This window comes from Gallinula chloropus, assembly GCF_964237585.1.
Source record: "Gallinula chloropus genome assembly, chromosome: 1".
Lineage (NCBI taxonomy): Eukaryota > Metazoa > Chordata > Aves > Gruiformes > Rallidae > Gallinula > Gallinula chloropus.
In genome coordinates this window covers 30,589,833-30,603,067 of record NC_140085.1, presented here as the reverse complement: position 1 = coordinate 30,603,067, position 13,235 = coordinate 30,589,833, and the positions used below count along the sequence as shown (strand labels likewise).

Sequence of the window (13,235 nt, the reverse complement as noted above, 5' to 3'; positions counted from 1 at the left end):
GTATTTAATTTCTCACAAAGTTACCAATGGTTGATCTCACGGCAGGATTAGTGGGAAGAAAAATGAGAGCTCCATTGAAACCAGACTTGAGTCTGGAAGGAAGGGACATGTGAGCTCTAGGACCCGAGAGATATCAGATTCGGGGTAGTGAATGGCTTCCACCCCCTCCCATTCCCTGATTCTCAGGCTTATTTTGACGCAAAATCTGGAAACTGAAATCATAACAGCAAAAAGACAGTTACAGTACGTTAGGCGGCTTGCCCATGGCTTTTATAGTCTCCTGAGAACTGTGTTATATTGTGAAGGCATTAACTGTCATTTATATTAGTATTTTTTATGTTTAGGAAGAGGAGAATAGATTAACATTGAGGTATAAATTGCAGTAAATCTGTCCAGTCCTAAAAGAAAACATGTTTCGAACACACGTTTCCACCAGAATACCTCTTCTGGTTTGATTATAGAGTATAGCTGTGTTCAACTGGAAAAGAAACTCCCATAAAAGGTTCTATAATCAAAAGGAAGTAATCACTATCTATTAAGTTGGACAGCCCCACTCACTGTGAATCAGACTATCTTGCTTAGAGAAGAAAAAAAAACAACCTTGGCCCTGTAGTAGTGTGGATCACAGTGCAGATGGAGCCTGAAAAATTGGGTTGCTGCTCTGTGACCACACTTTATCGCCATTTCCACTAGATTATGTGGAGATAGATAGTAAAAAAGTTGAAAAAAATCTTTGAATGCATCGCTCTAAATCCTTTAGGAGTTGAACATATTAAGATGACAAGAAGAGTATGTCATTAAACCGTAACTACCTTTTTTGGATTACCTGGTATTTGTAGATTTATTGGCAAGATGGCTTAAATTAGGGATATATTTTTAGCCTGCAGCATTACATAATAAAATAGCAGCAGAATTCTTTGCACTAAAAAAAAAATAAATGAGGGGATGGGGAGGGGAGCTTATTAAAACCAACACAAACTTCTATGATTTTGCGCTTTTGCCTGCACAAAGAGGTGCTCCATGGTTACACAATCAGTGAAGTTTGCAAGAAAAGCATTTCCATTACCCCGCTTTGCTCTGGAGTCATTGCCCTGCCTTTCACTGCAGACCTGCTGTTTAGTCTGAAACTGAAAATTAAACCCAGAACTCAGCTCTCAAAGTTAAATACTCTGCTTTACTGCCAGCACACAGCCCTCACCAGTGTCTGTGTGGTAAGATCTATGATTAAACTCTTCAGACGTTTTTAAAAGCGTTTTACAAGTCTGTTAAGCTTTAGTGTTTTTGTTTCGTTTGGGTTTTTTCTTTTTTTAACTAAAAAATAATTTAGTTTAATTATACCACAACATCCCACATGAACTCTGCTGAACCAGATCAGAGAACCCAGCCCGCTATCTCTCAGAAATATGTTTCTCATTTTGGGAGGAGGTGACTTTTCTGTGCACAACCTGGGGAAGGTAGAGCCCTGTACTTTAAACTCTCTCCTTCAGAAACAAAAAAAATAAAGGAAGAGGAAATCCAAGAGAGGCTGAGGAAGAGGGGTGTCAGCAGCAGAGCCCCCTGCACCCCTGTCTTCCTGTGCCTGCACGGCGCAGTATGGTGCGGGCTTCGTGCACGGCCACGAGCCGCTTGGCCTTGGGGCTGGCGCTCATAAAAATGTCACCAGTGCACTTCCACTGTGAAAGGCTCTTTTATCTCCCCTTCCCGCAGCCCCCTTCCAGCGGGTACGCGGGACCGGGACTGGCGGCTGCCGCTCGGCCTTCCCGCATGGCTGGGCCCTAATGAGGTGTGTGCGGCTCTTGGCTGCAGGTTTTCAACTTCTTTCTTACTACTTCAAAGCCGCTGCTCCGAGGTTCAGACAAGTTTGATCACTTGGCAGAATCTCTCAGCTGGGATTCAGAAGGGAAGACGCTTTATTTTATTATTTATCATTACAGATAGATAGCTGTTGCCAGTGGCTCCGTGGACCAAGCCATAATACTTTTTTAAGTGATAAAGGATTGGAGGTGAATAACTTCTGGCAGTTGCTTCCTGTCTGCTAACAAGCAGTCCTTTTTTTGAGTCGGAGGAGAATAAAAATCTAACAGAACTTACTTTATTCTCCTTTTCATGTTTTAAGGAGGGGGGCAAAAGGTAAACGATGGGTTTGACCTCCATTTCAAAGCCTGTCCTAGCATTCCTTTCCCCACTCCATTCTGGGAGAACTTTCACCGCAGTCCTTCCTCTGTCGCTCAGCATTAAATATGCACAGACGTCAGCACTGTTTTGAGTACCAGAGGGGCTCAGGAGGAAGGCAGACTCCCTCAGGTTTAAGTATCCTTTGGGGCTTTGCCATCTCTACTGCCACGAGAGCAGAGCTAATGCAGTGACTCCCAGCCTTTCAGTGAACTATACAAGCCTAAGGATTTTTCTTTTTTCTCTTTCTTCTAATTATAGACATCCACATTAGTGATTAGAGTCTATTATTAGAGGCTCTGCTTGCCTTATGCTACAGGCTGGATTTTGGTTCTGGAGTGTGGTGTGTTGTGTCAATGCAGAGCAGTTTGCCATCCAACAGTTTACAGCCTCCACAAGAGGTTTGTAAGAGCAGCATCTCAGAGTTTGGGTTAGTCTGGCGTGGTTATATATGTTTCTAACAGCACCACTGCCTTCTTTTTGTTAATATTTCATTTCCTTCCCACCAGAACTGTTTACATCTGTGAGGCTGAAGCTCTCCCAAAACAAAATGCACCTCCGTGTTAGCACAGCACCCACTATTCCTTCAAGCACCATTTTTGCTTTAGGTCTGTGCTATGCAGACTTAAAATTCTTCTGACTGGTACCGAGATTTTGCTGAAGATTTTCACTCTCTTTTTAATCACATGGGGAACAGATTTTTTTCAAAAGTGTTTTGACCTGCTTAGATCAAAAAGGCACTTGCTATACTCAGATGCCAAAACGCGTTTCAGAAATCTGGCCTGACGTAATTTAGACAGCTGAATCTCAATTTCAAAAGGCTTCAGCAGTGCAGGCTTCAGCTCTGAGCGACCTGCTGCCTTGCAGAAACCTTGTTGCTGAGTTAACTTTGGGGCTGCTTTAAAATCCATGGCAAAGTCTGGTCACCTGAAGCTGAGGTTGGTTTAAGCCCAACTATAGGGGATGTTCAGAGGCAAAGCCTAGGGCAAGTACTTTTTAGGGTATCAAAACATAGGCCAGCCTAATTCCTCTCTGTGGAAGTTGTGAGTGTGAGCTCTCTTGGATTTAAAAATCCTGTGTCAGAGAAGCCCTTTCTCTCAAAGTAACCAGAGAGACTAATTATTGCTTCATTATATCAAACAGTTCTCCAAGTGGGAAGTAAGCTAGGAGATGGAGAAATGTTTTTGAATCCCCCTTAATCTAAAAGGAAGAAGAGACTTGAATCTGTATTTGAAGAAGGCTGTTCTAATTCAAAGAGGAATGTCTTGTCCAGTCCTCTCCTGTCTTGTCCTGCTGAGATCCTCCTGAACTAATCCTGATCTCCTCTAGTTACCTGAACCTGTTACTCAAGGACCAGAACTTTACCAAGCCTTGCAAGGCACATCCTGCTGCAAAGGAAGGGGATCTGTAGGAGTGGCTCATGGGTGTGCAAGGATGGTAGTTCCCCTCTGATTTCTACCACTGTTGTGGTAGCAGCTAAGTCCCAGCACAGCCCCAGCCACTTACCTCTGGCTGCCTTGGCTAGTTCCCTTCCTCCAGCAGCTGGGGATGTGGATAATCCAGTAATGTCCATGAGCAGCCTTTTAGCTAGTCATCAGTGTTGTTCCAGCAGTGAGAGGACACCCTTAACTTGCTTACTAACTATGCAGCTCAAAAGCCACAGGCTGGTCACCTGCAGGACAGCAGCAGTGTTTCGTTTTATATTCCCTGCTCCCTTTCAATCCCCCACAGAATATTTGGTTCTTTATATAAAAGCAGAGTCACTTCCACAGAAGAATGATGGATCCTCCAAACACAACAGCTTAGTGGGCAGGCTCCTTCCAAGAGGGTGGAAAACCCAACTTGGAGTATCTGCTTCACACCAGAGAACATGGGTATTTCAAAACAAGCTGCATGTGAGTTTCCAGATCAGTGTTACTGCACACTCAAAGGATTAAGTCTTACTCTTGCTGTTTTGCCTTGCTGTCTTGAGCGTAAAAATCTTTGAGGACACCTCCAAGTCACAGGATCACAGTCAAAATTATCTTTAAGACGCCTCCGGGCCCTTAGACTGCTCCCAAGAGCGGTAGGCAGCTCTGTATATGCCTGCCTGCATGAACTTTGGCATTGGGAAAGTTCAGCAGTAGCTCAGCAAGGCTGATTGCTGGTATCCAAAGATTGGACTCACACTATGGCCAAATCTGTAATCTTTTGAAGGCCAAGATCCTTGGGTGACCAGGAGGCTAAGTCCAAAGGGACTTAGAGATTTAAAGCAAGAATGTTGGTTTTTCAGTCCTTAAATCTCAACCCAGAATTACCCTATCAGCTTCCACCTGGTTGTCTCTCTGTTTATCTTTAATGTCATTTAAGCACTGAGAGTTTTGCTTCCTTGAGCCTTGGGGGGACATGCCAGCTCACTACCCACAGGGCTGGCCCATGCTTTAGTCCATGACTGCAGAAACAGGAGAAGGTGTGTGTGTTGGGGGCATGTGCTCAGGACTGCTCTGTGAGCAGAGGTTTTAGCTGTGCTTTTACCCAACAGGCTAGAGAAATAGCACTCCTTGCATGCTATGGGTGACACTGCACAGCAATTGTTTGCTTGTGGTCTGATTAACTTAAGTGTATTTGGATACAGAGTATCTGTACTGAAACAATTTCCTTAGGTGCCCTGCTTAAAAACAGCCTTCAATCCAGCACTAGGAAGAGTTGTGTGGCCCTTCTGTATATGGTCGTGGTGATCTCTTCTGCCCTAATAAATCTTTTTGTTGTGATGTGTGAAGTAAATACCTGCAACAATTTGAGCTCTGAATCCAGCTTCTGGAATTAAACCTTACCTTACTGTTGAATGACAGCTGTCGCTGAGCTCGCCTGTGTGCTTTTCAGGGGGTGAAGTTGCTCAGAGCCTCGGATCCCACCTTTAACATCAAGCAAAGCAAACCTGCTCAGAGTGTCTGTTAGTGCTGTAAGAGTTGCTGAAGTGGTTTGGTGCGTTGGTTGTGGAGCCATCGTGGTGGCACTGTGTGCCTTAGCTGGACACAGCCCGTGCCCCTGCGTCTGCAATAGGAGCCACTGGCTTCAGGGACTCCTCTGAAAATATTAGCTTGCATGCCAGGGGATTTCAGACAAGTTAACAGCAGACAATGGCCCACAGTTTGCAAGTTGCTCTTGTCAGCAGTTCTTTTTGACATATCTATTCAAGCATAGCCTCTTGGGCTTAGAAAGCAGCCAGCAAAATCTGTGCCAATAGCTAATACTTTGTTATAAAATAAAAGCTCTGACAAATTCAGAGGCTGCATGTGTAGCATTACAGTGATCCTGCAGTTCATCTCTCAAAATTGGTTCTAGGTTTTTTTAATCCATGGTTCAGAAACTCGTGAGTGGAAGGTGAGAAAAATGAATTGCCAGCAGAATTGCCAGTGAGTTCCTTGAGGTAAAGACAGGTAGCTGTAAAGGAGCTTTGCTCCAGGGTATCAGAACAGAACAAACCTTTTTACAAAAATGCCAAACAGTTGCCCTTCTGCGAGTAGGGGGAAAGCTCCTCTCAAACTCCAAAAGTTGTCTCATGATTGGGTTTTATTGTGACCACTTTGTGGGAGACCAGCAAAAAAAAGAACGCAGAGGACATAAAATGACCCAATTAAGCTTGTCTGGTTTTGAGGACACCAGGATGCCACTAGCTGCTTAAACTGACAGAAGAAAATAGCCCACACCGACCGATCGTGGATCACCAAAGGGAGGTCTTGGGCAGCAGGTAGAGCTACATGTCACCCATGCACAGTGTTGTGGATAACAAGTCTCTTGGGAACACGGCATGACTCTGACCTGAAAAGACACTGTGGTTTAAATTCTGGATGGTGCCACCTCTGAGCTTTAGGAATGACATGCACATGCTAATGGGTATCGCTCTGTGTATTCCTGCAGCACACACCAGTTTGTTTTACCGCAGTGGAGAACTTTCAAAGGCAGAGATGCGTGGCTCTGGAGAGTTAGTGGGTCCGTGCACCTCAACACTTCTATGTGCCCTTTTAGGTATTGCAGGGGATCACAAACATCCACACAGAGCAGACAGGCATGACAGAGCAGACCTGTACCCTGCTGGTCTGGCTGTTAGATACCAGATGAGATACCCAAGACATCTAGAACAACTCTGGGCTCGTCTCTTCAGGCAACCAGATCCCACTAAGGAAATCATATTTTGAAACAGCGCATTGGGCAAGTCCAAATCATAGAATTACAGACTGGTTTGGGTTGTGTCGTGGTTTCACCCCGGCTGAGGGCCAAGATCCACGCAGCTGCCTGCTCCTTAAAGGAAAAGAGCAGGTTAAAGGGAAGGGGAGGGGGGGGGGGGGGAGAAGTAAGGGAAGGGAAAAGGAAGAGAAAGGGGCAAATAACCCCAAAATCAAGAAATTAAGAGGCCCGTGGGTTGGGATAAGGATAGTTTACTAAGATAACAGAAAGATACAATATAGCAATGCTAACAGGACTTCAAAGCAAAAATATATGAAGCTGTTGATACACAATGCAGTTTCTCACCAAACCACACAGCTCAGGCCGTGCCACCCAGAGCCGTCCCAGAACCCGACCGTCCCCCAAGAACCGCGCGTCCCGGAGCCGCCCCTGCTCTTCCTCCCATCAGCCCCCCGATATCCCGGGCAGGACATAACTGGCGTGGAATACTCTCTTTGGTCAGCTGGGTCACCTGTCCTGGCTTCGCCCCTCCTTTCTCATGAAGAGCTGAGAAAGTCCTTGACTGTCTGACAGCAATTAATATCAGGGTGTTATCAGCACTACTCCCATTTTACTCTCAAACACAGCATTCATCTGCTGTTACAAATGAAATTAACTCCATCCTGACCAAAACCAGGACAGGTTGGAAGGGACCTCAAAGATCATCTAGTCCCAAAAACCTGCTGTGGACAGGGACACCCTCCACTAGACCAGGTTGCCCAAGCCCTATCCAACCTGACCTTGAACACTGCCAGGGATGGGGCAGCCAGAGCTTCTCTGGACAGCTTGTGCCAGGGCCTCACCACACTCACAGTGATGATTTTTTTCCTAATACCTAAGTTAAATGTCCCCTTTTAGTATAAAGCCATCATCTCATGTCCTATCACTACATGCCCTTGTAACCAGCCCCTCCCCATCTTTCCTGTAGGCCTCTTCAGGTACTGGAAGGCTGCTGTAAGGTCTCCCCAGATCCTTCTCTTCTCCAGGCTGATCAAGCCCAACTCTCTCGGCCTGTCTTTACAGGAGATAGGCATACTGGCTGCAGATAGCACTTCTAACTGAAGCCTGCTGTCCTGCCTCCTAGTTCTTTTCACTGCGTTCACCACTGTTAAATCAGGGCTAACAACAACCCTGTCAACCCCCCACACAGTAGTTTTTCTCAGGGCAGATACCTGCTGTCAGTCATTGGGAAACATCTGTCCTTTTGCTTCTGCTGTTCCGCAGTGCCAGTGAGAGGTGAGAGGGCTGCACCGATAGGTTCCAGTCCACCAGCCTTTTGCTGGTGATACCTCTGAAGAAAAGGCCTGTTAAACATCTGTGCACATGGGAGATTTGGAGAAAGCCCTCTTGCTGTTCTTTCTTGGGTGAGGCAGCTTCTCCACATTACTCCCAGCTTGGTGGGGCAGTTAGAGCAATTAGGGGTTGAAGCAGCTCAGGGTACTGGCTTGAAGTTTGTCTTACAATATCATGCTGTGGCCTCTACTAACTCAGAATTGACATACCCATACATGGGATAACCAGGGACAGGACATGCTGTGTGAAACTGCCTCTGTGGCACGTCCCCGTGTCAATCCTCCTCTGAGGATACATGCCTGTGGGCACACAGTTGCGTGGGGAGCCACCTGGGATATTGTCTTAGCAGCAAGGAGGAAAGCCTGAGCTATGCCTGTATTTACCCTGCCCTTCAGTTGTGTGTGACTGTGGCTTCCCTGTTCTTTGGATCCGACTGGGTTAGTTTGAAGCTCTCTCGTGTTTCCCTTTGCAGGCTGGTAGCACAGCCTGTTGCCAGCTTGCTGCATCAGCAAATAACCAGGGAAGCTGTTCAAGGCAAAAGGGGGTGAATGAACATTTACGCTCAATTAACACATGTCACCATTCTGCCTCTGCAACTACAGTGAACCCACCAAAAAAGTGAGAACGACCTGAATTAAGGTTGCTGCCACGTAACTCGAAACCCTTGGCTCCTGACTGAGCGCTTCCTGTGGTGGTGTTGCTGAATTTATGCTCTGCATGGCTATCATGCTGTGACTGAGTGACTTGGATTTCTAATGCCTGCTCTAACAACTGTGCTTTCCTTCATAATTTTTGCCCTTCTCTTCAACTTGATTGGAAGTACATGTGGGTTCACAAAGTATTGCGCTCCTCTCTCGACTTTGGACTTGGGGACTGAGCCTATGGTACCATGTCATCAATGTTGGTGGGTCTGTGAGGCCTTGTAAGAGCCTGGAGGGTGCTGATGGCAAATTGTCCTTCCCTGAGGTGCCTACTACCCTGACATGATGCCAAGCAGTGTGCTCCAGTGAACGGCTAAAACTACTCAGCACACAGCCAGTTTTCAGCTTCATGGTTGGCACAGTTTTCAGAACTCCTGCACCCCTCCATTTTTAGGTAGAATATGGCATTCATGTGGGGTGCTGTAGAGGCAAGGGGTTTATGGGGGTGTTGTAGAGGCAAAGGGTGGATTGCTGATCACAGCCAACCATCTGATATTTGCAATTGGTTTTTCACAAGTGCAGAAAAGTCCCTCTCTGTCCGTCATACACATCTGAATTTTCTCTTTCAGAACCTCTGCTCGCTTCTGCCTTTGGGTCCCTCCATGCATATAGGTCTGATTTGTATTATCCCTTTGTTGGACTTGTAAGCACTTCAGAGCAGCAGTCATGTCTCTATCTGTGTCGTGACAAGAGACTTGCATGATAGGTTGGCTTAAAACCACCCATCTGTAACTGAGCTACCATAGGCTTTTGCAAGGGAAGAACTTGTGTGAAGGAAAGTTTTCTTTTTGCTGCACAGCAATCTGATCCCTTTGCCAGCTTAATGAAAATAAAAGTATTTCCCAAGGTTGATGTGAACTTGGAGTTGGCAAGTGTCACATTTAAAAGAAATAATAATTTGAATTTGGAGAGGGGGTGGGGTGTTAGCTTGGTTTTTGTTTTTTCATCCTTCTGGGTGCTGTAGGTACACATATTTGCATGTACGTCTGCAGATGAGAGAAACTCTTCCTTTGTTACATGAACATAAATATATACACATGAAAGAAGAACTTCTCATTGATTTTCTTGGTCATTGCAAGCAGGGGCTGCATGGAAAAAAACCCCATAGATTCACAGGAAAAATCACTAGGGTGGGCAACTCTTAAACGAAAAATAGCTTATCTCCCTGTGGCCACCCTGGCTTGGCCCTGAAAGGTGTCCTTCCACATATTTTGCATCTCTTCCATCCTTCTTATGCGGTGATTGGAAGTCTATACCTTCATTGAAAATGAGGCCATGAGATTTAAGTAGTGTCCTGACAAGCCAAGCATAAAACAAAGAGACCTGTGCTCCCGTCTTCTGAGAAATGATGGTGTGAGGCTCAGGGCTGACCGCAGTGCTGTAAGGAATCATCATCAAATGATCATCATCAAATACCAAAACATGTCCACCTGTATTACGCTAAGAGCATGGAACCCACAGTCACAATTTTTAACTGAAATACTGGGCTTGAAGGCAAAGCCGGTATCTGCAAGTATCATCCAGAGTTCGGAATCACCACACCGACATAATTTGCACCCTGTCTCCACATGCAGCACAGTTTAGCCCTTCGTTAGGCATCTGTACTGGCCATTTTTCTTCTTGACTGAAACGTTGTAACAGCCCCAGTCCTGTTCCGCAGGGAAGATAAGCAAGGAAAATGCATTATGTGTTAATGGGACTCGATGGGAGCTTGAGCTCAGGTCCCCCAGTGCTGCCAAGGGACGAATGAAAATTTGCTTAATCGTTTTGTGTGCCGGGGATCATATTTTTAGCAGCACCATGAATATAACCCTGCTACGAGTGGACACGAGTTGTTGGGAGGAAGAAGTTGTTCATCTGCATGATAGATTGGTGTCCTCTGGAATTTAAATATTAATTGAAAATTCAAGGTCAGGGGGCAGCTGACACTTGACTTTGCTCTCTTTCCTCCGTCCACGGCTTTGATCATGCTACATCTTTCTTTGTGCCTGGTGCTCGAGAGAGTACCCTGGGGTCATGGCCTGTTTCCTAGTCAAGAGGTATAAACCTACTGGCTTAAATATCTGAGGCCCGAGCTTTAGCAGGGGGCGGGGGTATGAAGGGGGGGGGGAGGAGCCTTTACTTCATGCTTTTCACATTTCCCACATAACCCAAAGCAGACTAAACAAAACCAGTGTGAAATCTCATGGCTTGATGCTGCTACGGTTGTATTTTTTAAGCTGTCATCCATTCATTTATACTCATGTTTATCCCCTGGATTTACAGCTTTTTTTTTTGCCCCCCCCCAGCCTTTTCTTGCAGGGAGATCTGTGGGGGGAGGTTGAAACCTTTTGAAAGGGGGTTGCAGGGAGCAGTGGCCTATGATTAAAGCCCAGTGTTTCTCCTCCCTGACTCCGCTGCTGCTCCTCCTCCTCCTCCCACAGCAGTGTCACACATGGTAGCATTTAGGAGCCCTTCACAGCTGAGGTGTTTCAAACACTAATGAATGGAGGTTTGGTGGCCTAGTGCGGGCAAGCTTTCAGGCGTGCTCTGCTGAATGGCGTACTGTAGCGGCCTGGGAAAGGAAGAGAGTTATAAATTGTGTCAGTTAGCCACCCAGACAAAATGAAGCCATGTGGAAAATCAAATCTATTAAAGTATGAAGACTGTTATAAGCTGTTTTAAGCTGGTCATTCTTAAAAGGTCTCTGTTGGCTGAGGGGGTAAATTCCTCATCTTCCTAGATCTTTTTCACGTGCTGTCTTAGGCAATGATGTGCAGCGTCATACAAAAAAACACAACTTTTCACTGACAGCCCCTTTTATCAGAAATGTTTATTGCCCCCGATTTACCACCCGTGTCCTGAAAGGTTCTGCATGTTTGGTAAATAAGCAGCGTAAGAGCATCATGTTTGGCCAGGCTCTGAAGGCAAAGAAGGCAGTACCAGGGCGGAGAACAGCTGATGAGGTGGTAGAAGGCTTCCCAGAGCACCCGCTTAATGTTTGATACCTGCTGAAAATGCTTTCTGCTTTCTGGCCGCCCCTGGCTGCTGGCCATAATAGGCCCATGATGGAGTAGGGCTCAGATTACTTTTTCTTGGCACTTTTTTTGCCAGGAAAGCCTGGCAAGGCAAAGTGGGGGGGCATCAGAGAGTAGGGGACCCTCCCCTCCTCCCCAAAGTGGCTTCTTGAGACATCACAGCAGCTGTCAAGAGCATTTTGCTAGCTCAGGAGGTAACTGTCAGCTGCGTGAGAGTGAACTGGCATCTAAGACACATGGTTGCCACAGTATTTATTTTTTCTGTTTGTGTATTCTAGGAAGAGACTGAAGAAACATCCTCACAAGAGTCTGCAGAGGAAGACTAGGAGACCGCACCATGCAATTTCTACCTCATCAGCAGTTGGGTCTTTTGAAGGGAGAAGACACTGCCTTGACCACTTATTTTCTATTGCCATGGTCTTTCCACTTTTGCCTGGGGGAAAAAAAAAATCACATAACCTTAAAAAGGATTTTGACTAATCATCTTCTTTGTAATCCCTTCACAGTCCCAGGTTTAGTGAAAAACTGCTGTAACACAAGGGGACACAGATTTAAGGATGCAACTTTTAATTACTGTTTTCTTTTTTCTTAACCTACTAATAGTTTGTTTGAGCTGCTAAGTAAGGGGGAATGGGTGAAGAAGAGCACCAAATCAGGTTTATGTCATTCTCTGCACTGCATATAAACAAGGAACTTGTAACATAGTCATTATAATGGGCATTGAAATAGGAAAGGCTAGGTGTGTAACACTAAAGCCTTGCAACACTTCCAACAACCCACTCCCTACTTAGTGAACTCCCTGTTTTAGAACACCAAAGATAAGGGATAGATACTACTCTTTTTTTTTGTAACCTTCTTGTAGACTTGTACTTGATTTTTTTTTAATTTTTTTTTTTAAAGACATACTGTTATTTCAGGAAAAAAAAAGCTGATTTTTCACTTCATTCAGCTGGTAATCGGAAGAAAGAAATCAACACGAAAAAGGTACTTTCATTTGCAAAAGGGAAGAAAGACAAAGATACGTTGCATAGTTACAGATACAAACATATCAGCAAAGTAGTAGTAAGCAAAATGAACAGCCCACATCTTCTGGACAACAGGAAGCCAGGCAGAGAGTCGGCTTTCTGTTGAGCCAGGTGTTTTCTATGGAAACAAAAATGACCGACTTCAAACACACTTATTGCCATTAATGACTCTTTGTAGAGAAAACGGTTTTAAAACATACAGAAAGGTACCTCAAAATTAATCATGAATTTATCAGAACAAAAATAATCCAGACGTTTTGCTTAGTTTCGACCAATTCCACTCGCCCCATACCAGTACTTCAAAAGAATTGAATCTCTCCTCATTACTCATCAGTTATGATGTAAGAACCAGCACCACGTACCTCAGCTAAGCTCGTGCATTACTTTAAGTGATATATTTTGACATAGGATGGTTCACTGAGCCCCTCTGTGCCAGTGGCATTTCTCCATCTTTTCATTCAAAGCAGCACTTTTAGCACCAGATGCAATATTACCCCACTATTCAATACTACCTCTGATTTTTACAAATAACTCAACAGACTGATAAATACATGCTGCTATACACATTCAATGCAGGAAATTTTTACTGGGTAGATTATCATGAGTATCTGCATTTTCCCCTTATTTCTACTTCAACACGTAATTGCAGTTAAGGAAGCAATATCTTTATTGTGTTTCGGCATGACTATGTATTTTCTTCCTCTTGGTTTGTTTTGTTTATTGTTTTTTTGGGGTTTGGTTTTTTTTTTTAAATGTACTTACCCTCTTCTCCGCTAGACTTCTGTGTAATGTACTGTTAACTTGAATATATTTTTGTACTG

General features: G+C 44.9%; 1 protein-coding gene across 1 annotated transcript in view; it reads left to right on the top strand.

Annotated features, from left to right (window-relative positions):
- HMGA2 (high mobility group AT-hook 2) overlaps positions 1–11,715 on the top strand; it is a gene marked incomplete at both ends in the record, with an annotated part of 115,273 nt that extends 103,558 nt beyond the window's left edge. Inside the window, one exon of the mRNA XM_084263844.1 lies at positions 11,668–11,715. Within this exon, the coding sequence (XP_084119970.1) occupies positions 11,668–11,715 (48 nt within the window). The remainder of the gene's footprint in view (positions 1–11,667) is intronic.
- Between the last annotated feature and the right edge of the window lie 1,520 nt (positions 11,716–13,235).